At 51.5% G+C, this 27,190-nt stretch overlaps 2 protein-coding genes across 4 annotated transcripts; both read left to right on the forward strand.

The window, feature by feature from the left end:
- The first annotated feature begins 7,880 nt into the window (after window positions 1-7,880).
- Window positions 7,881-18,498, forward strand: RAPSN (receptor associated protein of the synapse). Of its 3 annotated transcripts, none has more exons than XM_053203219.1 (8): window positions 7,881-8,421; window positions 8,936-9,274; window positions 14,779-14,937; window positions 15,432-15,530; window positions 15,607-15,729; window positions 16,191-16,292; window positions 17,518-17,717; window positions 18,173-18,498. In XM_053203219.1, exons 1-8 carry the CDS (start codon window positions 8,230-8,232, stop codon window positions 18,243-18,245), a joined length of 1,287 nt encoding a protein of 428 aa, XP_053059194.1. In that variant the 5' UTR covers window positions 7,881-8,229; the 3' UTR covers window positions 18,246-18,498. The 3 variants fall into 3 exon arrangements, with proteins under 3 accessions (XP_053059194.1, XP_014931122.2, XP_014931121.2); XM_015075635.3 differs by having other exon boundaries at window positions 7,889-8,421; window positions 16,239-16,292; window positions 18,173-18,497; XM_015075636.3 differs by lacking the exon at window positions 16,191-16,292 and having other exon boundaries at window positions 7,885-8,421.
- Window positions 18,499-19,588: 1,090 nt separating this feature from the next.
- PSMC3 (proteasome 26S subunit, ATPase 3) lies at window positions 19,589-25,937 on the forward strand. Its single transcript, XM_027072696.2, has 12 exons — window positions 19,589-19,906; window positions 20,159-20,242; window positions 20,819-20,944; window positions 21,460-21,564; window positions 21,678-21,740; window positions 22,003-22,140; window positions 22,708-22,851; window positions 22,973-23,121; window positions 23,933-24,029; window positions 24,479-24,624; window positions 25,490-25,571; window positions 25,751-25,937. Exons 1-12 carry the CDS (start codon window positions 19,832-19,834, stop codon window positions 25,859-25,861), a joined length of 1,320 nt encoding a protein of 439 aa, XP_026928497.1. The 5' UTR covers window positions 19,589-19,831; the 3' UTR covers window positions 25,862-25,937.
- Window positions 25,938-27,190: the final 1,253 nt, after the last annotated feature.

Raw genomic sequence — 27,190 nt, forward strand, 5'->3', positions numbered from 1 at the left:
TTCGCTTGGGCTACCTCCCGAGGCCTGTTCTTTCCTCCCCCTGCTTGAAAGCAACTCAGCATTAGGAGCCACCTGCTCCTGCCATTCCTGGTCCTTCTGAGCTCTCCACACAGTCCAGCCACGTGTCTGTAGCCCCTGTCACTTCCATCTCTCCTGGCTCCTCTTGTTACCTGCTGTACCATCTGCCTCCCCCTGAATCTGGCTGTCTTCTGGGCCTGTCTACACTGTCCAGTTCAATTACTCACTAGCCACGGTAGCTGTTTAAAATAAATTTCATTCCTCACTTTCACCCTGAAGCTACAGGAGACCAGTGGCCCCTGCATTGGACAGTGGAGGGACCTAGAACATCTCCATCACGGCAGTTAGTTACAGTGGTCAGGACTGTTCTAGATGTTACTTTGCATTTCTTTATATATATATAGAGAGAGAGAGAGAGAGAGAGAGAGAGAGAGAGAGAGAGTTTGAGCCAGGAATGGGTAGGGAACGGAGGGGAAAAGAATGCCAAGCAGGCTCTGCATTATCAGCACACTGGGCTCAAACTCACAAACTGAGATCGTGACCTGAGTCGAAATCAGGAGTCGGACGCTTCACCAACTGAGCCACCCGGTGCCCCAGCATTACTTTACCTTTAAGAAGACAAAACAACTCCCAAGGTGCGTGAGTGGCTCAGTCGGTTAAGCATCCAACTTTTGCTCAGGTCATGATCTCACAGTTAACGGGTTCGAGCCCCGCGTCAGGCTCTGCACTGACAGCTCAGAGCCTGGAGCCCGCTTCGGAGTCTGTGTCTCCCTCTCTCTCTGCCCCTCCACCACGCACACATACTCTCTCTGTCTCTTTCAAAAATAAATAAGCGTTAAAAAAAATCTTAAAAAGATGACAAAATAACTCCCATTTATGGATTGTATCTGTTCTCCTCCACCCAGCACCTGGCAGCATAGGAAGGTGGAGACTGAGGCACAGAGAAGCTACAGTTGTCACATAGCTCAAAGTAGGAAAGTTAGGTTTTTAATCCAGGTCGACCTGACTTTGAACTCCCTGTAGAGCATATTCCTTTGGGAGGGTCTATGGTGGACCCTTGTTTAAATTCCACCTCAAGGGGCACCTGGGTGGCTCAGTGGCTCCTTGGAGCCCCAAAGATGAACAGATACCAAAAGATGATAATTGATTTTGGTCAAAAGCTTCCTGATGTGCTCCCCCTGCCCCCAATTACATTAGAGTTTGATTTCGAAATTTCCACCCACTCCAGAAGAAGGGATCCTTTCCTTTCATACCTTGTTTATACATCGCTCCCAGCCAGTACCTGAGTTCAACGTAGGGCCTCAGTGGCCTTGAAACAAATGACAGCCAAGTCCCTTAGAGCCATTTTACAGGGGCCCTGCTAATACAACTCCCAAGGCAGCCCCCAGAGGCCCTGTCCCACAAGGAAGTTGGTGCCAGCACCTGCTTGGCCCTGTGCTGCTGGAGAGCCCCCGTGGCAGTCTGGGAACTCCGAGAGAGGGGAACCTACCTGCGGTCCTCCAGCCTTGAGACTGTCCCCGACCCAGTCATCCTTGAATGTGCCCACAGCCTGACACAATGACCTTTTCAGTTTTTTTTAATTTTTAAAAAATGTTTGTTTATTTTGGGGAGAGCACGAGTGGGGGTGGGCAGAGAAAGGTGACAGAGGATCCAAAGCAGGCTCTGCGTTGACAGCAGTGAGCCCACTGGGGGGCTCCAACTCACAAACCACAAGATCATGACTTGAGCCAAAGTTGGACACTCAACTGACTGAGCCACCCAGGTGCCCCCACAATGACCTTTTTAAAAAATCATTTCAGGGGCGCCTGGGTGGCTCAGTCGGTTAAATGACTGACTTCGGCTCAGGTCAAATCTCAAGGTTCGTGAGTTCGAGCCCCTCATCGGGCTCTGTGCTGACCGCTCGGAGCCTGGAGCCTGCTTTGGATTCTGTGTCTCCCTCTCGCTCTGCCCCTCCTCACCTCATGCTTTGTCTCTCTCTGTCTCTCGGAAATAAATGTTAAAAAAATTTTTTAAATCATTTTAGGGTTCTAGTTTTTTTTTTTTTAATTAAATAGTTATATAGAAGAAGCTTTAGAGTATGGTGGGAAAAGATTTGTTCAGGAATCTCTTAATCTGGTCGGACCACTAGTCCTGGGACCTTGGGCAAGTAAGTGACTTGATTCTCTCAGCCTCACATTCCTCATGTGCCAAATGGAAGTGAAGACACCCACCCAGCAGAGCTGGGAAGATGAGAGATTGGCACAGGGCCGCCCCTGGCAAACACTTGTTCAATTTGCTAAAAACCCTAAGTATATAAAAGTTAGAAGTGAGCGTTTCCCCATCCCACAGCCCATTGATAACTGTTAAACAGATGGGGTAAGTGTGCTTCCAGAATTTTTCTCTCTATATACAAAAAATATGTACATATATAATTTTTGTTAATAAAAATGAGATCGTGTCATAATGTACAGAATGTTCTGCAGCGTGCATTTTTCATTTACTATGTCACGGGCACCCTTCCATCTCAGTATGTACTCCACCACCTACAGCTTTCAGTTTTAGAGGCTACAGAGCATTTCATGGTTTCTTCACCACTTTCCTACTGGACATAGATTATTTCTAGTTTTTCCACTATTACAAACAGTAAAAGCCAATTCCAGGAAGGTTCAGTAGGCCCATTATAGGGGTGTTAGTTCAATGACTCGTTTTCATAGAAACTTTACCAGAGAGATGATACCCCAATTTACAACCAGGAAAATGAATGTGTCGAGAGGAACAAACTGCCCAAGGATCCCACAAATCCCGGCAGAGGGGGCCTGAGACTGTCCCCTCTGGTCACATTTGTCATGCTTCTGCAGCAGGGGCCAGGCAGGCAATGCAAGTGAGTGAACGGAGGCCGACCTAAGATGACAGATGACACCCGGCCTCAGTGTCAAGGCAAAAACAGTGGGAGCGAGGTGGGGGCTGTGGGTGAAAGAGACATTCTTGGTCTGCCTACCTGACTGGTTGACCTGCAGAATACCAGGACCGAGGGTGTTTGAGCTCCTGTCTCCAGGAGAAGCAGAAAGTGCCGAGTTTTATATAAAATCTCCGAGGTAACAAATGTAGCCAACCAACTCAGAGGTCTCCGGCCTTTGCATGCCACATTGAGACCCCTGCTTCAGCCCCAAACTTAATATTCTACTTTTTTTTTAATGTTTATTTATTTTTGAGAGACAGAGACAGAGAGTGAGAGTGGGAGGGACAGAGAGAGAGAGAGAGAGAGGGAGACACAATCTGAAGCAGTCTCCAGGCTCTGAGCTGTCAGTACAGAGCCCGACTGGGGCTTGAACTCAAGAGCTGTGAGATCCTGACCTGAGCCGAAGTCAGAAGCTTAACTGACTGAGCCACCCAGGCACCCCTGATGCTACTTTTGATTATAAAGCAGGGGTCTAGCATGTGAGGCACGTAGCTTGTACCTGACACAGAAGGCACTTGGCAGAAGCCTCCGTGCCCCCGTGCCACACCACCCTGGGAGGTTAAGTGGCCCCGAAAGGACCATTTCAATCTGTCCTTTTGACTTCCAGGGGCCATTTGTCTGCCTTCACTGCCATGCATTGGTGAGCAAGGCTTGACTCTTGACCCTCTCCTGAGCCGCCTTTGTATACATTTCTTCTGGCCACCCTGACCAGAGCCTTGGTTCTGTTGTGATTTCTGAAAACGGGTGTCCAATTCCCCTTTACTTTTCTCCCTCTCCCTCCTCCTTCTTGAGACAGTATCATGGTTAAGAGAGGGACCGCTGGGGTCACACTGCTCAGATCCGGTCCCTGCTCTGTCTCTAGCCGTGTGGTCTTGGGCAGGTCAAATTACCTCTCGGTGCCTCAGTTTCCTCATCTGTAAACTGAAGGAAATTTTTAGCTCAGGAAATTTTAGTTGTCGTTCTTCCGTTGGTCTCACTTCGCCAGGGGCTGTGCAGGTGCTAGGGGTACAAAGACAAACCACAGCCTTTGCCCTAAAGGAGCATGACCTTGACATAACTGTGCAGTAGTCCGTAAAGGGCTGACTGGGGGACAGAGGGAAACTTTCTCCTGCCCAGTTTTCAAGTTCTGAGATCATGTGAGTTCCCAGGGACCCAAAAGGTACCCAGACTCCTTTGGGGCAGATGTAGGCTGCCCATGTCCTTTCCTTCCTGCCAAAGACCAAGATGAATTCAGGTCTAGACTTTTGAGTGGGAGTGAATCTGCTAGGTCTTTCACTTTCCCTGTGGGCCCAGTTTCCTTCCCCCCTGGAGGTTAACTTTCACCAAGGACCCACCTTCCCAGATGAGAGGAAGATCCCAGTCAACACTCCTGTGCGCGTGGCTCCTTGGCTGGCCACCGAAACTCCCTCTCTCCCCCTTTCCCAGGTTCCGTGGTGGGGATTCAAGAGCACTTCCCCCTGGGGAGTGCCCCTGACCTTGCCTGGCCCCATGGGTCTTTTCCCTACATCCTCTCCACCCTCTGCTGCACTGTGACCCTGGGGCATGGACTCCTGAACTGGCTGTGAGCCCTCCTGCTCCAGATTGCCCCTCTCTGGACCCACGTGCCTCACAGTAAAGAGGAAGCCAGCTCTGCCCACACCTCGGTTTCCCCAGGATGAGGCAGGACATGGCAGATTGGCTGTGAAGCCTGCAGCGGTTGCTTTGAATTTCAAAATTAGACTTTTGTTCCTCCCCCTTTTCCCATTCATTCATTCAGCATGTTCATTGAGTGGCCATGCCTGGCCTGGCCCTGGAGATAGTCAGCGGTGGATGAGACAGAGACATGCCCACACATGTGAGTAGGGAAACGGATGTTAAGCAAATAACCTTATTGATGAATATAAAATTATAGAGGTAAGTCTTGTATCAGAATGGAATGTGATTCTCCACAAGAGCATAATAAGCTGATTCACCCTAACTAGAATGTAACTAGGCAGAATACTGGGGTAAGGAGGAAGAAAGGAATCAAGAGGTACAAAGGCCCTGGGGCAAACAGGTTGGCAATTCCTCAGAAGTTGAACACCATAAAAAATGAAAACATGGGAGTATGTTGGTGGCTCAGTCAGTTGAGCATCCAACCTTTTTTTTTTTTTTTTTATGTTTATTTATTTTTGAGAGATAGAGACAGCGAGTTGGGGAGAGGCAGAGAGAGAGGGAGACACAGAATCTGAAACAGGCTCTGAGCTGTCAGCACAGAGCCCGACATGGGGCTCAAACTTGGGAACGGTGAGACCACGACCTAGGCTGAAGTCAGACACTTCACTGACTGAGCCACCCAGGTGCCCAACTGTCTGACTTTTGATTTCAGGTCAGGTCATGGTCTCATGGTTCATGAGTTCGAGCCCTGCCTGCACTGGGCTCTGTGCTGACAGTGTGGATCCTGCTTGGGATTTTCTCTCTCCCTCTCCCTGCCCCTCCCCTGCTTGTTCTCTCTCTCTCTCTCTCTCTCTCTCTCTCTCTCTCTCTCTCAAAACTAAATAGACTTTAAAAATAAAAAATAATAAAAACAATTTTTAAAAAAGACAGTAGATAGTGGTTGTGGGGTGTATTAATTTGCTCAGGCTGCCATAACAAAGTGCCATAGACTGAGTGGCTTAAACAGTAGGAATTTATTTTCTAAAGTTCTAGAAGCCAGAAGTCAGAGATCAAGTGTTGAAAGGGTGGGTTCCTCCTGAGGCCTCTCTCCTTGACTTGTAAGATGGCTGTCTTTTTTCTATGTCCTCACTTGGTCTTACAATGTGTGTCTGTGTCCTGATCTCTCTCTTATGACACTAGTCATATTAGGTTAGGGCCCTCCCTAACGACTTCATTTTACCTCTTTAAAGATGGTGTCTATGGGGCGCCTGGGTGGCTCAGTTGGTAAGCGTCCGACTTCAGCTCAGGTCATGATCTCACAGTTTGTGAGCTCGAGCCCCGCATTGTGCTCTGTGCTGACAGCTCAGAGCACGTAGCCTGCTTCGGATTCTGTGTCTCCCTCTCTCTCTGCTCCTCCCCCACTCACACTCTGTCTCTCACTCAAAACTTAATAAACATTAAAAAAAAAAAAATGGAAAAAAAAAGATGGTGTCTCTAAGTGCATCCCATCTAGGGGTAAGTCTTCAACATATGGATCAGGGAGGGCACCAATTCAGCCATAATGGGGGGGATAGAGTGACTTCTCATCAGTATGGGGCTTCTTTTTGACGTGGTAAAAATATTCTGGAATTAATGGTGATCAATGCACAAATTTGTGAATATACTAAAAACTCTGTCCATCCTGAAAGAAGGATCTTTGCTCTGGGGCAAGAAAGAGCCTGGTGTGCAGAGAAGAACAAGAAAAATCAGGGGAGACGAGCGGTGGGATTGGCAGGGCCCTGTCACCTAGAGTGTCTCAATACTAGGACCCCCAATATTTCAAGCGTCTGCTCTCTATTTAAGACGTGCTGCTCTCCAAATAGATGTCTATATAAGACAGCTCTACATAAGGTGCCTGGGTGGCTCAGTTGGTTGAGCGTCTGACTCTTGGTTTCAGCTTGGGTCGTGATCTCAGGGTCCTCAGATCAAGCCCTGTGTCAGGCCCCACACTGGGCACAGAACCTGCTTGGGATTCTCTCTCTCCCTCTACTGCTTGTACTCTCTCTCTCTCTCTCTCTCTCTCTCTCTCTCTCTCTCTCTCCCTCTCTCTGAGAACCTACTGCTTTAAGTAAACTTATATTCAAAAATTTTTAGGGGCGCCTGGGTGGCTCAGTCAGTTAAGCGTCCAACTTCAGCTCAGGTCATGATCTCGTGGTTCATGGGTTCGAGCCCCGCATCGGGCTCTGTGCTGACAGCTCAGAGCCTGGAGCCTGTTTCGGATTCTGTGTCTCCCTCTCTGCCCCTCCCCAACTCGCATTCTGTCTCTGTCTCTCAAAATAAATTTAAAAAAATTAAGAAAAAACATTAAACTTATATTCAAAAATTTTTTAGTCTAAAAAAAAAGAAGGGCAGGTGGCTTGGGTGGCTCAGTTGGTTGAGTGTCTGACTCTTGGTTTCCTCTCAGGTCATGATCCCAGGGTTGTGGGATCGAACCCCACGTCAGGCTCTGTGCTGAGCATGGAGTCTGCTTAAGATTCTCTCTCTCTCTCTCTCTCTCTCTCTCTCTCTCTCTCTTTTTCTCCCTCTGCCCCTCTCTCCCCTTGCATGCTCTCTCTCTCTCGAAATAAAAAATAAAATAAATTTTAGAAAAGATGTTGCCCTTCTCCACAGTGTCTGGCACTAAAGCACATTATTAGGAACTTTTCCAAACTGGGAAGCGGATTGGAATTGGGACACTTTTTAAATGTTCAAGGGTCAACTCCTGTCCCTGGTGGGTAGTGTGCCATGGAGCAGGTGGACACAGCGGGGGTGACCTCTTGCTTTTCTACATCTTCTTCAACGCTGAGTTCTAACAATCCACCGAGGTAGGTAACGGTACTCTTGCCCAAAGTCACACGGCCCACACAGCTGATAAATGGCAGAATCAGCCTGGCTCCAGAGTCCACGCTGTTCCCCACTACCCTATGCTGCCTCCTAACAACCCTGTGAGTTAGGGTTTATTAGCCTATTATTATCCTCATCTGACACGAGGAAGCTGAGGCGCAGGGGTGAATCACAAGGCTCGGGTCATACTGTGAGTAAGCACTCGGTGTTGGGGACAGTGTGGGCATGTGCGTGTGTAAGAGGCCTCGGTGCAGTGCCCGGAGAATCACAGAAACAAATCCTGGGAGAGGGTGGGTCTAGGGGGAAGGTTGCGATGGGGAGGGGCAGGGCTCGGGGCTGGCCACCCGCCTCACTTCATCCCTGCTTCCTCAGCCCACCTCTGGAGGCAGCTCCTTGGCCAGGCTCCGGGGAGGGCCTGTCCTGCCAGGGGAGTTGGGGCCAGTTTCAGAGGTGCCGAAGAGATACCCACGGGGCTGCCCAGGGAGCAGGGTGCCTGCATCCCTGGGCAGCCAGCTCCCAGCTTGGGGTGGGTGCAGCAGAGGCCCGCGTGACATTGTGGCTGACATTCCTCAGCGGCCACGTGGCCCCAACTGGCAGGGACAGCTGCGATCAGGGGCCGCACCAGCTTTGTTCCCAGGGTGGCGCCCGCTCTCCATCCAGGCCCTGCTCGCCTCCTGCCTGGTGCTGCTTTCCTGCCCGTGGCTCCGTGGGCAGCCGGCACCGTGGTCCCCGCCATGAGTGCCTAGAAGCCCGCAGCCACCAGGATCTCTCCGTGTGCCGGGCAGGGCTCTGGAAGGATGGGGCAGGACCAGACGAAGCAGCAGATCGAGAAGGGGCTCCAGTTGTACCAGTCCAACCAGACAGAGAAGGCGCTGCACGTGTGGATGAAGGTGCTGGAGAAGAGCGCAGACCTCGTGGGGCGCTTCCGCGTGCTGGGCTGCCTGGTCACGGCGCACTCGGAGATGGGCCGCTACAAAGAGATGCTGAAGGTGGGCCTGGCTGGCTCCCCCCCCCACCCCCCACCCCCGGTTCCCGACCCTCCCGCCTCCTCAGACTCCCCCGCGTCCCGTGGGCTAGCAGCACGGCCCCGTGGGGGGCTCTGAGTCCCATCTAGGGCCCTGTGGCCTTGAATTTGGGTGTCTGAAACGGAGACTGAACTTCTTAGCTTCAGAGTTCAGGGATCTCCAGGCCAGGTCTGAGAAGGCTCCAGCCTTCCCATTTGGGATTCCGAGTCGGAACCCCAGGGGACGTGGAGATCCAGGTTTGGGGCCGGGGGTGGGAGGCCCATGTAGCCTCGGGCCGAAAGGTGAAAGCTATGGATCTGAGTTTGGCTTCAGGGCTGACACGTCTCACCTATGGCTGGGGAGCAGAGAACTCATCTGAGGCCGGGCTGGGTCCGAGCCGGGGGGCTGGGTCCTAGGCTTCGGCTGTGAGGCAGGGAGGAGGTTTGGGTTGGAGGCGCAGAGTCCAAGTGGAAGACACCTGCCCCCACCCTCCTGGCAGTTCGCTGTGGTGCAGATCGACACCGCTCGGGAGCTGGAGGATGCTGACTTCCTTCTGGAGAGCTACCTGAACCTGGCACGCAGCAACGAGAAGCTGTGTGAGTTTCACAAGACCGTCTCCTACTGCAAGACCTGCCTCGGCCTGCCTGGCACCAGGGCAGGCGCTCAGCTCGGAGGCCAGGTCAGCCTGAGCATGGGCAATGCCTTTCTGGGCCTCAGCCTCTTCCAGAAGGCCCTGGAGAGCTTCGAGAAGGCCCTGCGCTATGCCCACAACAACGATGATGCCATGCTCGAGTGCCGCGTCTGCTGCAGCCTGGGCAGCTTCTATGCCCAGGTCAAGGTGGGCCTGGGCCCAGGGGGAAGGGAGGGCGGTGGAGGGCTCCGGTCCCCTGACACCCTCGCACAAGCCCCGCTCTCCATTCAGGACCTCGCTGAGTCCTCCCACGTAGGAGAGTCTGAGAGGGACGGTAAAGACTCACCAGGAAGGGCAGAGACAGAATTCAAACCTTGGTCTGTCTGCCTTCCTGGGAAATGGGAGGCTCCTGTGTGAGGACAGGCCAGGAACCCGCACTGCCGTGTGTTTTGCTGTGTGATCTTGGACACAGAACCTTTCCTCTCTGAACCTTGGTAGGTGCAGCTATAAAATGAGGGAGAATAGGGCCCACCCTCCAGCATGGTTGTAACAATTCATTCATCAGATATGTATTGCCGGGCTCTGTTGGCTTGGGATGCAAGCAGGGAAAACAACAACAAAGCCTCTGGCCTTGTAAAGGTTGCATTCTAGAAAACGACAAATAAACACCATCAGTAAGTCAATCATACAGCATGCTAGAAAGTGCTTACGAGAGGAGCGCCTGGATGGCTCAGTCAGTTAAGCATCCGAACCTTGATTTCGGCTCAGGTCTTGATCTCTCAGTTTGTGGGCTGGAGCCCCACGTAGACTCCGTGCCAACAGTGCAGAGGCTGCTAGGGATTCTCTCTCTCTCTCTGTTTCTCTCTCTCAAAATGAATATGTAAACATGAAGAAGGAGAAGGAGAAGGAGAAGGAGAAGAAGAAGAAGAAGAAGAAGAAGAAGAAGGGGAAGAAAGTGCTCAGGAGAAAGGAAAGAAGGAAAAGGGGGTGGGAAGTGCCAAGGATGGAGTGTTGCAGCTTCAAATAGGGTGATTGGAAGGCTTCATAGAGGTGGCATCAGCCTGGTGATTGGAAGCAGACGAGAGGGTGAGCCATGCAGAAATCTGGCAAAAGCATGAAAAAGGAGACAACAGCTAAAGCAAAACCCTGCTCTGGGCGGGGCAGGAAAGGGAAATAGCTGGCATGTTCCAGGGCTGATGGAGGCCAGCATGACGGCAGCAGGTGTGTGAGAAGGAGGTAGGAGGTGGTGAGGTCCAAGAGGTAAGGAGGGGGGAGGGGAGAAGGCAGATTGCGAATGAACTGATGGGGGCAGTGACCGCAGGCTTCTTTCTGGTCCAGTGTCGGTTCTCCTGGGACCCCAAGGCATCCAGGCTGCTCTTGGCCCACGGGAGCGGGGGGAGGGAGGCGTTGATGCCTGGCATACAGTAGATGCTTAATAAATCTGGGGGTAACTGGGTGTGTAGATGCTGATGAACTGGAGGTGGGGTGTGAGGAGATGAGAGTCAGCCAGGACAACACCGAGGATTTTGTTTTCAGCAACTAGGTGTATGAAGAATCCATTCAGGGCCACCTGGGTGGCGCAGTGGGTTAAGCATCAGACTCTTGATCTCAGATCAGGTCATGATCTTGTGGGTTAGTGGTTAGAGCCCCACATGGGGCTCTGCACTGATGGCCAGGGGCCTGCTTGGGATTCTGTCTCTCCTCTCTGCCCCTCCCTGGCTTGTGCTCATGCTCTCTCTCTCTCAAAATAAATAAACTTAAAAAAAATTTTTTTGAAGAATCCATTCAGTGAGATTTGATAGGATGGGAGAGGGACGAGGTGTCTTAAAACCTTTTTTATTGCAAAGAAAATTAACCATACAGGAAAATAGAATACTATAATGAATCTGCATATACCCACTTAGATTTAACAATTATTAATATTTTGCCATAGTTGACTTACATATTTTAGCTGAAGTGTTATGATATGAAATTAGAGATATCGTGGTATTTTACCCCAAAGTAGTTCAGTATGTACCCCTGAAAGAAAAAAAAAAGACATTTTCTTATATAAGGACACTTTCTTACATAATCACAATTATAAATTTCTCTGCTTATGCTGAAAACACGCCTTTACCCTCAGCTTCTATAAATTGGAACACAAGTAAGAGGCACATGTGCATCAGGAATTACGTCCCTTAAGTCTTTTCCAACAGAAAATTTCTCCCCTTTATTGTCTATGATTTAAAATGTTTAACAAAGTTTTATTTATTTTTGAGACAGAGGGGGGGGAAGGGGCAGAGAGAGAGAGAGACAGAATCTGAAGCAGGTTCCAAGCTGTCAGCACAGAGCACGATGCAGGGCTCGAACCCACGATCCGGGAGATCATGACCTGAGCTGAAGTCAGATGTTTAACCGACTGAGCCACCCAGGTGCCCCTTTATAATTTTTATCGAAGAAGGCACTCATTGCCCTGTAACACGTTTCATCTCACTGTCCCATTGCTTCCGCAAGGAGTCCTTTGACTTGGTTTTTTTTCTCTCCTTTGCCCCCTGGGAACTGGAACTTAATGACTTGGGAAGAGTCAGGTCACAGCTTTTTGGTAAGAAGACTGTGTAAGCCCTGCTGCTCACCTCGTGTTGTATCAAATCCGATAGAGGGGGCGACAGCCTGATCCCTCTGTTTGAGGGGTCGCATTTCTCTTTTCGTGACCAGCAGGTGAGCTTGGGGTGTTGACACTATGGCTCCCTGTGAATATTCAGTTCTGCAGTAACATTTTCCATAACGGTTTTAGCATCCAGTGATGTTTGTTGCCTGAATCACTTCTCTTATTTCAACTGTAGTGAAATGGCGATTTCCAAGCTCTTACCATTCCTTCTATAATTGCTGCCTGGATTTCTCAGGAAGGACGAACTCTCCCCCTTCGCGTGGGGCTAATTGGCTCCTCCGAAACACAGTTCCTATGGGAAAGGTGGAATAAGTACCTTCCTCTTTCCTTTCATTACCACTTTCGTAATAAGGAATTGTTGTCATAGCTGCCTTCAAGGATCAGATCACTTATTTGTTTTGCTTTCTTCTTTTGGAGTATCATTATAAAATCCTGGATTTAAAAAAAATATTCGATAGTCTTCAGTTAATTTCAATATTATTCTTTGCAATGGTCAAATTATCTTTTTATTTTATTTTATTTTTTGAGACAGAGAGAGACAGAGTGTGAGCAGGGGAGGAGCTGAGGGGAGGGGGACACAGAATCCGAAGCAGGCTCCAGGCTCCGAGCTGTCAGCACAGAGCCCGACGCGGGGCTCGAACTCACGGACTGTGAGATCATGACCTGAGCTGAAGTCGGATGCTTAACCGACTGATACACCCAGGTGCCCCTACAAGGGTCAAATTGTCTTAACTTTAGTTACCAGAATTCCTTCACTATGGCTCCTGTGTCCTTTTGGCAAGACTTCATTTAAACACTGAAAGTGTTCTTGTTTTCTGGAAGAATAAGCTGTCTCAGGCTCATTTTGTATATTTGCTGCCCCAGACCTGGAATTAGCCATTTCTCTGGGCTGTTTTTAGTGGAAAATTGTATTAAAGACCAAATGTGGGTTCTCAAGGTGCTCATTGCAACTGGGTTGTCATGGCTTCTAAATCTTTTTAGTTGCCAAGACAACTGAAGTTTATGCTAATATTTGCAATTCAAATCTAATGTTTCAGGATTTTCCGTAATTTATTTTAATCTTGATTTTCTTTTCTCTTAGGCTGAAAGTGTTGACTTTTAGCAACATAATTACCTATTTTAACATACAAAATACACAAAGTACTTTCAAAAGACAATACCGATATTACTTAAAAGAAAAAGACAACTGAAAGATGTTTAAGATTTCTTTGCTGTTTGGGGTGCCTGGGTGGCTCAGTCGGTTAAGCGTCCGACTTCAGTTCAGGTCATGTTCTCGCGGTCCATGAGTTTGAGCCCCGCGTCGGGCTCTGCTGACAGCCGGGAGCCTGAGGCCTGTTTCAGATTCTGTGTCTTCTCTCTCTCTGACCCTCACCCGTTCATGCTCTGTCTCTCTCTGTCTCAAAAATAAATAAAAACATTAAAAAAAATAAATAAAAGATTCCTTTGCTATTCTTTTGTCTTTATCATATATTCTACTATGGATGAACTGTCCAACTACATATATACCAAGGTCATCTGAAATAATTTTTTCTGTGTGGTTATGTTAATATAATACATTATAATGTAATAATATATTATAGAATTATATTTAATATTATATTGCAGTATCATTATAATAATAGTATAATTAAACATTATAATTAATTAGAATATTAGTATGATGATACGCAATTAGGGTCATTTATTTAAATTTTCTTTTTCCTTTTCTTTCTTTTTTTTTTTAAGAGAGAGAATGTGAGTGAGGGAGAGGGGTAGAGGGAGAGAGAGAGGAAATCTTAAGCAGGCTCCACGTTAAGCACAGAACCCGATGTGGGGCTCAAACCCACGATCCTAGGATCATGACCTGAGTCGAAATCAGGAGTCCAACGCCCAACTGACTGAACCACCCAGTTGCCCCCTTTTATTTAGGATTAAAAAAAAAAAAAATTGAAGCTATAAAACATTTACATGGCTTCAAATTAAAAAGTATCTAACAAGGGGCACTTGGCTGGCTCAGTTGGTGGAGCATGTGACTCTTGACCTTGGGGTCCTGAGTTCCAGACCCATGTTGCGTAAAGATTACTTAACTAAATAAAACTAAAAAGTGTGTAACAAAATTTGTGAGGAACTGGTTTTTACTGGAATTATCGAGAATTCTCTTTCAGTCATATTAACTGGGAGATGCTTGTTAGATATTAAGCGAGAGATCACACAGATTTTCTATGAGAAAGAACAGAGCAATGGGCTGTAGCTGAAGGGGGACATGAGGTCAAAAGAAGGTTGTTTGGTTTTGATTTATTTTCTCTAATGAGGTAAGAAACACCAGAATGCGTTTGTACACCGATGGGCATGATCGAGTTGAAAGAGACGGGGGATTTGTTCCAGAGCTCCATGGAGGGACTGACATCTGTGGGAGCCGGGAACCCTCCTCCACGGTGGCAGGAGGGAGGCAGAGGGTGGTTGATCTCGCGGATTAGGTGGAGAAGGTGGAGAGGGGAGAGTCCTTTTTGACTTTCTTCTGTTTTCCCTGAGGACATTGGCATCACCTCCTGATTTGGAGGTTGGAGGAGCAAGAAAGGACAAGGGAGTGATTTCTTTGCCTCAGTGGTCTGTTCTTCGGAGCAGACTGCGCTGGCAATCAGTCACTGAGCCTTCGGTGAGCACCCGCTCTGGGTACCAGGGGGCAGATGCTAGGGGTGGGGTGTCTGGTACTCTCCCTGCCACATGTCTCTGAAGCTAAGGGGCCCCATTGGGACCCAGTGAGGAGAATGAATACCTTCTCATTCATTCCTTCACTCAACAATAGTCATGATGTGTCTACTAAGTGCCAAGAACTGTGCTAGGCTCTTGGGATCCATCAGCAAATCAGATGAAAGTTCACGGAGCCCACACATTTGCACCTGCTGTTCCCCCTGCCGGGATCACTCTATCCCTGGATTCTCAAAGGAATGACTGAACGCCGGTGGGGCCTGTGGGTACCCCTGATTCCTGGAGAAGCCAGACCCTGGAGCCCTTGACTTAGAGGCAGCTCCTGCCATTCAGTGTGTCCCATCTTGTCCCACCTCCTCTCTGTGTCCCCCCGCAGGACTACGAGAAAGCCCTGTTCTTCCCCTGCAAGGCCGCAGAGCTCGTTAACGACTACGGCAAAGGCTGGAGCCTCAAGTACCGGGCCATGAGCCAGTACCACATGGCGGTGGCGTATCGCCTGCTGGGCCACCTGGGCAGTGCCATGGAGTGTTGTGAGGTGGGGCAGGAGGGAAGGGCGGCAGGTGGAGGGTGGTGGTGTGGGCCAGGGTGTCCTCCTTCCACATTAGCCCACTGAGGGCCCCAAGATCTGCCCTTGGCCTGCTTCTGTAAGAGCCCCTGAAGGATGCGTTTATTCCACCATCCCCAAACCTCACTCCCTTCCAGGCCCTTCCCTCTGCCCACCCCATACACACCCTCTGTGGGACACTTTAAGTAGGAAGAGAGCCAGTCTCTGGAGGCCCACTGACCTGGGTTCAAATCCTAGCATTGCCACTTGCTAGCCGGGTGACCTTGATCAAATCACTTCTGCTCTCTAAGCCTCAGTGTCCACTCCCCTGGGTGTCGCGAGGCCTCCGTGGTTCAGCGTGCGGGGCCTCAGCACGGCGCTAGGTGTACTGGGCTCTGAGGATGTTGGCGATCCCTGGCCACCCTTGTCAGCGGGGCCCACTGGTGGGCAGATGAGCAGGCCTGAGTGACCAGCCTCCCTCACAGGAGTCTATGAAGATTGCACTGCAGCATGGGGACCGGCCACTCCAGGCACTCTGCCTGCTCTGCTTTGCTGACATCCACCGGAGCCGTGGGGACCTGGAGGTGAGGTCACTGGAGAGCGGAGGGAGGGGTTGTAGGCCTGGCCCAGTCCGACTCCACCCTCCACCTGGCTGTGCAGACAGCCTTCCCCAGGTACGACTCCGCCATGAGCATCATGACTGAGATTGGAAACCGCCTGGGGCAGGTGCAGGTGCTGCTGGGTGTGGCCAAATGCTGGATAGCCAGGAAGGCACTGGACAAGGTGAGGTCGATCTCCTTCCTACCATTCCTGGCTTTCCCCACTGCCCCTATTTGGAGCCGGTGGGTGGGTCACCCAGAAATCTGTGGGGCTGGTTCTGGGCAGGACTCTTTCGGACACTTTGTCTGACGTCAGCCTCACCCGAATCCCATGAGGTGGGTACATTCCAAGTCATTTTCCCGACTCAGAGAAGGCCCATGAGGTGCCCAGACCCACAGCTAGTAAAGGGCCAGAACTGGGTTTGAATTCAGGATGCCTTAACTGCTTTCGTGATTTCACGACACCCAAAGAGACAGAAATGTTCTTCCTATTCTGTATCTGAGTAAACTGAGGCAGCAGGTGACTTGCCCATAGAGCTCTGTGACTGTGCTCCAGCCTCCTTCTGCTACCTGCACACACAGGGCAGCTGCCCAGCTCCCTCCCCAGGCCCACCCCTCCCTAGCCCTCCCTTTCCTGTGAGCCAGGGCCTCTGTCAGACAGCTCTGCCTGCGGCCCTGGCCCGTGTCTTCCAGGCTCTGGATGCCATCGAGAAAGCCCAGGACCTGGCCGAGGAAGTGGGGAACAAGGTCAGACCTGATTCCGTCTTCTGGGTCTGGAGTCAAGAGCCCAAGGTGGGATCTTGGGTGTGTGGGGAGGGCTGTCCTGAGAGCCCACACATGCCCTGAGCCCTTCTGGATCTCCAGGAGTTGCCCCCACCTGTTCCCAGACCCTGGCTGTTTCTCTTCCACACAGAGAGCACTTTAGAGGGCAGGGCAAGAATTCCATAGCTCAGAGGAGATCAGAAGTCCTCAGAGCTTGATGGGCATTAAGACCCCTAACAGTGGGCCCCCCACCCACTGAGAACTGGGCACACACAGGTTCTTCTGGGTATTGATCCCAGTCATCACTATCTCCCTGCAAGTTAGGTACTGCAAGCCCCATTTTACAGCTGAGGAAAGTGAGGCTCAGAGAGGTGCTCCAGGTCCCACACTTGGGACCTGGTCAGTTTTTTTTTTTTTTTTAATGTTTTCTGTATTTTGAGAGGGCACGAGCGGGGGAGGGGCAGAGAGAGAAGGGGACAGATGATCCGAAGTGGGCTCTGTGCTATCAGCACAGTGTGAGGCTTGAACTCACGAATTGTGAGATCATGACCTGAGCAGAAGTCGGACGCTCAACCGACTGAGCCCCCAGGTGCCCCGGGACCTGGTCTGTCTTAACTCCAAAGCCCATGTTCCTTCCATAGTGCATGTGGCCTCTCAAATTTAATAACTGTATCCAAACCTTTAAATGTTGAAAATAGACTCAGTGTTTCTTCAAGTCTTCTAGAAGATGTGAAATCCTCTGGGATCCGGTGTACATCCCAACTAAAATGCCAAATATCTTTGGTTTTGGCTAGATTATACCCAGTTTTACCCACATATCTCAGGTTGGCCAGAAATGCTGATGAGGTGGTGTATATATTTAATTAACAAAAACAGGACAGCAAATCAATTATTACAGAGTCCTTGCAGCAGATTTTGTCAATAAAATGCTTCAAAAACATTGGATTCCCAGCTAGTTCTAGGGGTGGGGACCACCTACTTCATCCACCTGCTCATTCTGCATGAGGGGAAACAAAGGCCCGGGGAGGGCAAGACGTTTTTTCCTAGGCCCATCAGGAAGGCCAGAACGCAGCCAGGACCGGACCCTGTGGGTCCTGACTGCCTGGTGGTCCCTCGGGGACAGCCTCTGGGGCTGGACAAGGAGGGAGGCTCTCCAGTAGTGACTTGGTCTTGTCCCCTACACCCACCCTCCCGTCCCTGCCGGCCCCAGCTGAGCCAACTCAAGCTGCACTGCCTGAGCGAGAGCATCTATCGCAGCAAGGGGCTGCAGAGGGAGCTGCGTGCGCATGTAGTGTGCTTCCATGAGTGCGTGGAGGAGACGGAGCTCTACTGCGGCCTGTGTGGCGAGTCCATAGGCGAGAGGAACAGCCGGCTGCAGGCCCTGCCCTGCTCCCACATCTTCCATCTCAGGTGAGGGCTCCTGGCAGGTGGGCAGGGGGCACCCAGGGTCCCTTTGGGGTACGCTAGGGCCCCAGCTGGCCTAACCACGATAGTGACACTGAACATAGTGCTTTCTGCATTCCAAGCCTGTTCTAAGTGCTTTCCCTGTATTAACTCAGTGAATCCTCCCAGCAGCCCTTTGAGGTGGCCATTATCCTCCCCAAAAAGAATTCAGAGAGGCCTCTCAAAGGCCATGAGATTCAGACACCCAGGGCTACACAGGTACCGGCATCCATGCCGATCTCCTGATTCCTGGCCTTCTGGAAGGCTCAGGACAGAGTGCCAGGGGCAAGCAGGATCCAGGGGGCCCTACCCTCTGCCTAGACACCTTCCCAGCTCCTACAGAGGGGAGGGGAGGAGAGAGAGCCCAGGCTCAGGACGGAAGCATGGGTTCAGTGAGTGGACAGAGCCCTTCGCGTCCCCAGGTGCCTGCAGAACAATGGGACACGCAGCTGCCCCAACTGCCGCCGCTCATCCATGAAGCCTGGCTTTGTGTGAGTCCCACCAGCAGTCTCGGGCTTCTGCCTCACTTCCCCATGCTCCTTCTCCACCACCGTGCGGGGGTCCCCTGACTGGCCATGCCTTGGACCCTCTTTACTCCTGGGGCAGCCGCCGGGGCCTCCTCCAACCTCAGTCAGGGCCCAGGGCCTGCCCACTGTTGCTCGTCCAGGCTCAGCTGCCCTCCCTGACTCTTTGTACTTTGCTCTTTATAGAAAAATAAACTGTTTGTACTTGACCCCAGCGATTCTGACTCTTTGTGGGTGTGCTGTGGCCAGCACAGACAGGACAGCTTCTTCTTCTCCAACTGGTCTTCTTGATTCCTGTCAGGCAACTCTGACAAGTGTGAATTTGGGGTCAGCAGCCCCTGTGCTGACACTGACTCACCGAACAACCTTGAGCAAGTCACGTAGCCTCTATGATCGTCCACACATTTATCTAAAGTGGAGAATGATAGGGGTGCCTGGCTGGCTCAGTCGATGGAGCCAGCAACTCTTGATCTCCGGGTTGTGAGTTCAGGCCCCACGTAGAGCTTACTTAACAAAATAAAGTTGAGAATGATAAGCCAATCTGTCCACGGGGCAGAGCTGTTGAGAGGATGGAAGAAATGCTGTTATTTGCAGAGGTGGCTTGCCAGCCTGAGCAAGCAGCTGCAAATGCTGTTATTTAAAGAAATTTCTGTCTTCAACTGCTTCCAAGAAAACCATTACACAGATTCTCACTGTATAGGGGTTACTTGTGATGGTTTGACTTAAAATATACGCTTACATGAAGTACCTTTTAGTGGTGCCCTGGGTCTCACCTCATGGTAATAAGCAGAGATCCTCCACAGCAAGGGACCCAGCTACAACAAATGGGTCTCATAAGATCCAGAGGTCTGCCCTACTCCTTGAAATGACAAGAAACGATTACAGACGTTGAGTCATAATGTTTTTAATTGTGGAGACTGTTGTCAATTGAGCTCTTTCCACGTGGGCAGTTCTGTGGCACCTGCTCAGAAAAGCAGCAGCGATTTCTCTTTAAAACTGATTAATGATTCTCTCAGGTGACCCTGGGCATGCCCTTTTTTTGGCTCGTTGCACACGGCTAGCCTATGTTGTCTATGGTTTGGGAGGCAGAGCCATCGCGCGAATCCCCTAATTCCTAGCTGCGCCAGATTCTGAGGTCAAGTCACCCCTTCCAACGTGCCCTTTCAATTACCGGCCAGATTAACACTACATTTCCCAGACCCCCTGCCGGCTCCTTTCATTGCTCCCTCCCCTTCCGGTTTTAAATCCAGGCCCCGCCCATTGCGCGCGCCGACCAATAGCGCACCCACCTCTCGCTCCTGGTTTAAACAGGACGAGGGCGGTAACGTTTCTGGAGCAGTAGGGGGAGTGAGGGGCGCGTCCTGCGGCCCGGGTTTTGTCTTTTGAATCGGAGTAGCAGATTCGCTGTGGCCGTGGAGGACGGACCTAATTCGGTTAAGAGTTAGGACTTGGGGAGAGAGGTCCGCCACTAGTCAGAAGCAGGCCTTCAGAAAGAAAGTATTAATCTCTCGCCGCAGTTCCTGTCCAGTCCGATCTTCGGTCTTCTCCTTTCAGAACATGAATCTGCTGCCGGAACTGGAGAGTCCAGTGACTCGGCAGGAGAAGATGGCTACCGTGTGGGATGAAGCTGAGGTGCGCGCTGGGAGGGTTGGGGCTCCCGGAGCTGGGGCCGGCGGGAAGACGCCCTTGGCGGGAGGGCAGGAAGTGGCTGGGGGAGTCAAGATCTAGCCTGGTCCTGGGGTCAAGGCCGCTTGGGATGTGGGCCAGGGTCTCGACTCCTTCATTCTGGTTTTCTGGGCTGGGAAGCTGAAGCTGTGAGTGGGCTCGGAGGACGCGGAATCCTTGCCCTGAGTTTAAAAAAAAAAATTTTTTTTTTTTTAACAGCAAGATGGAATCGGGGAGGAGGTGCTCAAGATGTCCACAGAAGAGATTATCCAGCGCACACGGCTGCTGGACAGTGAGATCAAGGTGGGCTCACAGCCCCAGGGGCAGCGAGGCCCCCGCAGGGCAGACCCTAGAGATCCCAGCAGCTTCTTTCACTTTGTTCTCGGCCTTGCCAGGAAGACTTCGGGCCCGCGGATCAAGAAAGAAGAACTAAGCCTTAGAAGGGACTCGAAGAGGGTCAGGGTGGTGGGAGGGCAGGTCTGACAGGAGGAATCATCAGAATGCTCTTTCCAACGAGGTCTTTATTCCTCTTGAGAATCTTTCTCTTAGGAAGCCCCCATTTTACAGACGAGGAAACAGGTTTCTATTGTGGTGAAGTACCCAGCCCTTAATTAGCAGCAAAAGCTAAAACCTGTATTTGCTTGATTCAAGGCCCTGCTCTTTTTCCTCTGCTACAACTGCCTCAGGAAGTTTCCACACTGGCCTGTTTTGACCTCTGCTGGATGTGGACACAGTCAGGTTCACCTTTCAGAGAGCCTTAGAGCTGACTGAATGGGTGCGGGAGGTCCCCTTGGGCAGCCTGGGCTTCACCAGTTACAGGGTTCTAGGGATAAGCTGAGCCACAGCTGAACATTTTGCTTCCACTTGCCCTCATCCCAGATCATGAAGAGTGAAGTATTGCGAGTTACCCACGAACTCCAGGCCATGAAGGACAAGATCAAAGAGAACAGTGAGAAAATCAAAGTGAACAAGACCCTGCCGTACCTTGTCTCCAACGTCATCGAGGTGTGTGTGTATGTGGAGGGGAAGAGAAAGGGTTAGCGGGGCTTGGAGGCAGGCAGCCTGCGATGGTGCCGTTGGAGAAAAAGTGGGTGAAAGTTTTGAGGCCTAACTTGCATGTTAGAGCTGTACCTCGTGAGGCCCCCTCCCTAGTGTGCACTTCCGGGGCTCTACACACACACACACACACACGTGTGTGTGTATATGATATGTATATGATATATATGATGTATGTATGATATATGATATATATATGATATATATCATATATGATATATATATAACCTGAAAAGGCCTCAGAAGCCTCACATGTATCCTTTTACTAGGGGGTAGAGAGCTCTGTGCAGAGAAGCAGAACCTAAACAGATCTTACCAGTCCCCTGGCTTATCAGCCACACCTTTGCTGGGCTTGCGGCTAGTCTCAGGAGTGGGGTGGATTGTCTTGGCCCCAGAAGCACTGGGCTTTGGGGAGCTCCAAGGGCTGAGCAGGGCCTCTTGACCTGAGTTTTTTCCCTTCCTAGCTTCTAGATGTTGATCCCAATGACCAAGAGGAGGATGGTGCCAATATTGACCTGGATTCCCAGAGGAAGGGTAAATGTGCAGTGATCAAAACCTCTACCCGACAGGTGAGGCCAGCTCAATGCTAGGAGAACTGAGGAGGGTGAAGAGTGCATGTGGGACAGGACTAGGGAGTGTTCTTGAGGGCAGTAACAGACTGCACCTGGAATTTTTCATACAGACATACTTCCTGCCTGTGATTGGGTTGGTGGATGCTGAAAAGCTAAAGCCCGGAGACTTGGTGGTGAGTGGTGTCCCTGAGCCCAGGCAGGACTTTTCCAGTGAGGTTTCTCCCACTGGCTAGCTGAGCCTCTGCCCCAGGCCCAGTTCAGTGTTGGCCCGAAATCTCAGCAGAACAGCCCAGAGAGTCCGAGCTTATCTGCTTGCTCTTCGGTTCTTGTCTTTCCTAGTCCTGTTTTTTTTTCACTCTACAGACACCTATCACCCAGCCAGTTAGTTAGGCCTTGAGCTGGGACAAATCTGAAGGCTTTGTGCTCTGTCCCTAGGGTGTGAACAAAGACTCCTATCTGATCCTGGAGACCCTGCCTACAGAGTATGACTCACGGGTGAAGGCCATGGAGGTGGATGAGAGGCCCACAGAACAATACAGTGACATTGGGGGCCTGGACAAACAGATTCAGGAGGTGAGGGAGGCACCGGCTGCCACTAGTAGCCTCGCCAGCCTTTTGTTTTTCTGATTCATTGATCAGAGCACTTAGTGCCAGTGTGCCTCCTATCTTCCATCCTACGGTGGTAAGAGGGTGCCCTATGACAGTTTAGGAGGCTGAGGTCCAGAGAGATTAAATGACTTGTTGAGGGCCACAGGAAGGTTAGGGCCAGAGCCAGGACTGGAACTCAGGCTCCTGGTTCTTGTCCCAGTGCTTTTCTACCATATCCTGCTACTTCTGGAGTGACCATAGCCAGCCCTGGTGGGAGTGAGCATTCTGCATCTGTTTTTTTAAGTTAATTTATATATATATATATAAACTTGAACTCACAAACCATGAGGTCATGACCTGATCTCAAGAGCTGGCCACTGAGCTGAGCCACCCAGGCACCCTGATTCTGCATCCTTTTGATGCAGGGAAGAAGAGAGCAATGTCTCTGAATAGGAGCAGTAGGAGGGTTGCAGGTTGGGGTTGAAGTCATTAAGTGTTAGGCTCGGAGCCCTCAGGGCTTCACTCTCCTCACCCAGGACTTCTTCCTGGCAGCTGGTGGAGGCCATTGTCCTGCCAATGAACCACAAGGAGAAGTTTGAGAACTTGGGGATCCAGCCTCCAAAAGGGGTGTTGATGTATGGACCTCCAGGTACGGGGAAGACCCTGCTGGCCCGGGCCTGTGCTGCACAGACCAAGGTGAGTGCTTTGGGAGGGATGAGGAAGAAAGGGGCAGAAGCTAAAGTGTTACCAAAGGGACTCAAGAGGAACCTCTCTTGGTGCCTTTGGCCTGATATGGATCACCGTGCCGCCTCATCAGGCTACCTTCCTGAAGCTGGCTGGCCCACAGCTGGTGCAGATGTTCATTGGGGATGGTGCCAAGCTGGTCCGCGATGCCTTTGCCCTGGCTAAGGAGAAAGCTCCATCCATTATCTTCATTGATGAGCTGGATGCCATCGGCACTAAGCGGTAGGGGGGTGCTGAGTGCGCCCAAGGAGATTGTTCTAAATCCTGTTTCCCTTGCTGTCCCATTCTTCCCCTGGAGCAGTGGCAGCTCTCCTCTCGTGGTTTTGCTTCCTGAATTCTCTTCTAACTGGCTTCCCTGCTGCTTTTCTCCTGACCATCTATTCTCCTCACGGCTGCCAGCATGGTCCTTTCGTACCTGCTTGCTTCACTCCCATGCACCCCATCCCTCACACAAACATCTTACTTAAAATCCTCCGTGGGCCCTGCATTGCTCCTTGGGATAAATGCTGGACTTAACCAGTCCCCTGTGTGGCTGTCCCTGCTCCTCTCCACCTCATCCTGGACCTGCCTCCGCCCCCACCTCTTCACAGCATCCTTCGGGTTTATAGGCCTGCTCCAGCTCTGTGCTGAGAGAGATTTTGCACTTACTGTTCCCTCTGTGGAATGTACTTTTCCCCTGGTGTGTTTTCAGCCTGAGGGATACTTCCTCAAGGATGCCTGCCTGGGTTTTCCCTTATGCTCCAAGTCTGGATCCCATATTTCTGAGCTATAAGCCCAGTTTGCAGTGGCACATTCATTGGTGGATAGCCCAGGCAGTGGCTAGTTTTGCTGTTTTATTCTCAGCCTGGCTGATCCTAGGAGCCTCTCCAGTGTCTGACACCTTCCTTGTACCAGTCCTGGGCTGGGGGCCCCCAGTTGAGTGAGACCTTTCTCTGTCCTGGATGGTTGGGTTAGGCTTCCAGTGGGTGGAGGAAGGGAAGGCTCTCCTCGAGTTGTGGCCTCACCAGTGTCTCGGGCCTCTTGTGTGCCCCAGCTTTGACAGTGAGAAGGCTGGAGACCGGGAGGTACAGAGGACAATGTTGGAGCTTCTGAACCAACTGGACGGGTTCCAGCCCAACACTCAAGTCAAGGTGAGTATTGTCATCATGGATGGAAGAAAACAGGGTTTGGAGGGCAGGGGACCTTCGCAGTCACATAGCTACTGCAGCTAGAGTTAGAATTGAGATTTAAATTTTTTTTTTTTTTCAACATTTATTTATTTTTTGGGACAGAGACAGAGCATGAACGGGGGAGGGGCAGAGAGAGAGGGAGACACAGAATCGGAAACAGGCTTCAGGCTCTGAGCCGTCAGCCCAGAGCCCGACACGGGGCTCGAACTCACGGACCGCGAGATCGTGACCTGGCTGAAGTCGGACACTTAACCGACGGTGCCACCCAGGCGCCCCTAGAATTGAGATTTAACACACTTGATGTGTGATCTGGACCCTGGGCTATCTCTCTGCCTGTCATGGCCTTGAGTGTTGTCTGTCTGGGAGCCCCATCTTCTTCAGTTCAAGTTGATGCTTCTCCTCTTGCTTAGGTAATTGCAGCCACCAACAGGGTGGACATCTTGGACCCCGCACTTCTCCGCTCAGGCCGTCTGGACCGAAAGATTGAATTTCCGATGCCCAACGAGGAGGCCCGGGCCAGAATCATGCAGATCCACTCCCGCAAGATGAACGTCAGGTGAGCAAGGGCATGAGCAAGGCGCCGAGACCTGAGGGGAGCAACAGAGCGGTCTCTGTGGCCTTCGTACAGTGTGCCCAGGTCTCTACCCGCCCCTTCTCCCCTCCCTGTTCACACACAATTATTCCACGTGCTGGCTTCCATTTCTCCCCGGAAGCCCGAGATAGAATCTTGCTGGGGTCCAGGCCCTGATTCTGGGTGCTCTGCTCCTTACAGTCACCCTGCCTCCTCCTCCCCCATGATCTGAAGGTGCACAGGCTTGAGGCCCTCCCGTTTCCTTGACTCCCCCGCCCCAGCAGACGAGCACAGCTCAGAATAGCTTGAGCACAGCACAGAGTAGCTCAAGGGAATTCAGCCAGGGGCCAGATGGACTTGGATTTAGATCTGTGTGACCTCTAGTAGGTGCTACAATCTGTCTAAGCCTGAGTTTTCCTCTCTCGTACTTGGGGGTAATGGCACTGCCATTCACTTCCTGCCATTCACTTCCTGGCACCTGAGACTGAAAAATGCTGTGCTGATGCAGGGCTGACGCTACTGGAAAGAGAGGGAGATGACCATCCTTTGTCTCTACAACCTCTTGCTCCCTTGCCGCAGTCTGAATCAGTCCCTGGAATCTCGGGGACTGAGAAATCTCAGATTTCTAGAAAGCTAGACCCCCAGAAATAACCTGGTCTCTGCTTTGACCTACCCTCTTTCCTCCTGTATCTTGTACTGAGAGGAGAACAAGGCATATTGGGGAAGGGACTTGTCGACGTCACCAGGCGAGTGGGCCTTGCTGCCTGATGGGGAGTGTGGGAGGACATCTCCCACCCCTCGCCATAAGTAACTCAGTCCTGTGGAATCTCTCCTCCACCCCCACACCCAGTCCTGACGTGAACTATGAGGAGCTGGCCCGCTGTACGGATGACTTCAATGGGGCCCAGTGCAAGGCCGTGTGTGTGGAGGCGGTGAGTGCTGGGGTGCGGGAGTGGGTTACTTTGAGCCTTCTTGCCCCCTTCCCTGAACAGGATGGGGCGTTTGACTGGTGGAGACCGCTGGGGGCAAGAGGCTCAGAGGGCTGAGGCCTCTCAGAGCCGGGCCAGGGGTGTGGGAAGGCACCCTTAGAGCCTATGTGTCCTGGGTGCAGGGCATGATCGCGCTGCGCAGGGGCGCCACAGAGCTCACCCACGAGGACTACATGGAGGGCATCCTGGAGGTGCAGGCCAAGAAGAAAGCCAACCTGCAGTACTACGCCTAGGGGGCTGCCTGTCGCACCTGCTCCCTGGTCTCACGCTCGTTACAGTTCATAATAAAGGAAGGCTTCAGGTCCCGGGCACCTGTCTGTTTTCCCTTCCTGGGCTCTGGGTGGAATGGTGGAGCATGTGCTCGAGGCTCCTCCCCACGTGCTGCTGCCTGGAAACCCGAGACCGCCGTGGGCCTCACACCAGTTGTGAGGCAAGGCCCTCCGGGAAGGATAGCCTCGTGCTACACCTGCTGCGTGGGGTCTTCTGGCCCCCCCACCCCCCACTGTGTCCCTCCAGATCCTGTTCCCATTCCCTGCCCCACCTGTCAGCTCTAGAGGTTGGTGCCTTGCAGCTCCAGGACAAAGGTCCTGAACAGAAGCCAGCCTTTCCCCTTTTACATTTTGGTGCTCTCATCCCTACTCCCAGGTAAAGCCAGGCTCTAGGTGTTTCTCCTTGAAAGTCCTCCCCTGCTTCCTGGCCCCTGAGCCTTCTGTTCCTCCACATGTTCCCATTAGCTCTTTTGGCCCATTTTTCTCTTGCTGAAAAATGAACCTTGAGCAAGAGCAGTGAGAGTCCTTCTAGGCCTAACCTCTGGTTCTGGCGTGTTCTCCCCCAGTCCTCAGTTCTGCCGTCAGCCCCACTCCCCATCAGGCCCCTGTCCTGTTTCCTTTAGGATCTCGTTGGTCCTCTCCTGTTCACTCACCTTCCAGCTCCCCCACATCGTAGCTGGCCTGGTGTGGTTCGCTGAGGGCTTGTTTTGGGTCCCGTGCTGAGCAGGTCTTGTGCATGGTTTGATGCAGTTATCTTAGCATCCACCAATGGGATAGTCCCCTTTCATAGATGTGTTTACGCACCTGGGCCAGGGTTGCTCTTAGGTGGTAGCATAGCTGGGATTGGAACCCAGGACAGCAAAGCCCTTCTTTCCGCTCTGCTCTTAGCAGTTTTGCTGGGCCCCAGAATGCCTTTCCGAATAAGAGCCCCTCAGAACTCTTGTCAGCTCTTGCCCTCTAGCAAAAGCCCCTACATGCACCTTTTCCCTGTACTCTCCCCTGGTGGGGGTTGGGGGAGGCCTACCACAGTGGGCTACTGACTGAGCTGGCCTATCTGAAGGGCTTGGCTTCCTGCTAGCTTCCTCACCCTGGCATCCCAAGGCTTCCACACTGCCTTCTAGAGTGCTGATGCTCCCAGTGGCAATCCCCTTGACTTCTACCTCCGGCCTGAGGTGCTCCCAGTACAGCCTCTGAGAGCTTCTGGTTTCTGTCCCCTGTCCTGGATTTGGCTTCTGCCCTCTCTGTCCCTTCTAGCCAGTCACGACATTCACCCTGTGGCACTGTAGTGAACCC

This window comes from Acinonyx jubatus, chromosome D1, assembly GCF_027475565.1.
Source record: "Acinonyx jubatus isolate Ajub_Pintada_27869175 chromosome D1, VMU_Ajub_asm_v1.0, whole genome shotgun sequence".
Lineage (NCBI taxonomy): Eukaryota > Metazoa > Chordata > Mammalia > Carnivora > Felidae > Acinonyx > Acinonyx jubatus.

Bases quoted from the DNA above. Each gene is read 5' to 3' on its own strand.
- PSMC3 (XM_027072696.2), top strand. From the start codon at position 19,832: ATGAATCTGCTGCCGGAACTGGAGAGTCCAGTGACTCGGCAGGAGAAG. The intron at 19,907-20,158 runs GTGCGCGCTGGG...TTTTTTTAACAG, and splicing joins CCGTGTGGGATGAAGCTGAG to CAAGATGGAATCGGGGAGGA. The intron at 20,243-20,818 runs GTGGGCTCACAG...CCCTCATCCCAG, and splicing joins TGCTGGACAGTGAGATCAAG to ATCATGAAGAGTGAAGTATT.
- RAPSN (XM_053203219.1), top strand. From the start codon at position 8,230: ATGGGGCAGGACCAGACGAAGCAGCAGATCGAGAAGGGGCTCCAGTTG. The intron at 8,422-8,935 runs GTGGGCCTGGCT...CCCTCCTGGCAG, and splicing joins GCTACAAAGAGATGCTGAAG to TTCGCTGTGGTGCAGATCGA. The intron at 15,531-15,606 runs GTGAGGTCACTG...CTGGCTGTGCAG, and splicing joins GGAGCCGTGGGGACCTGGAG to ACAGCCTTCCCCAGGTACGA.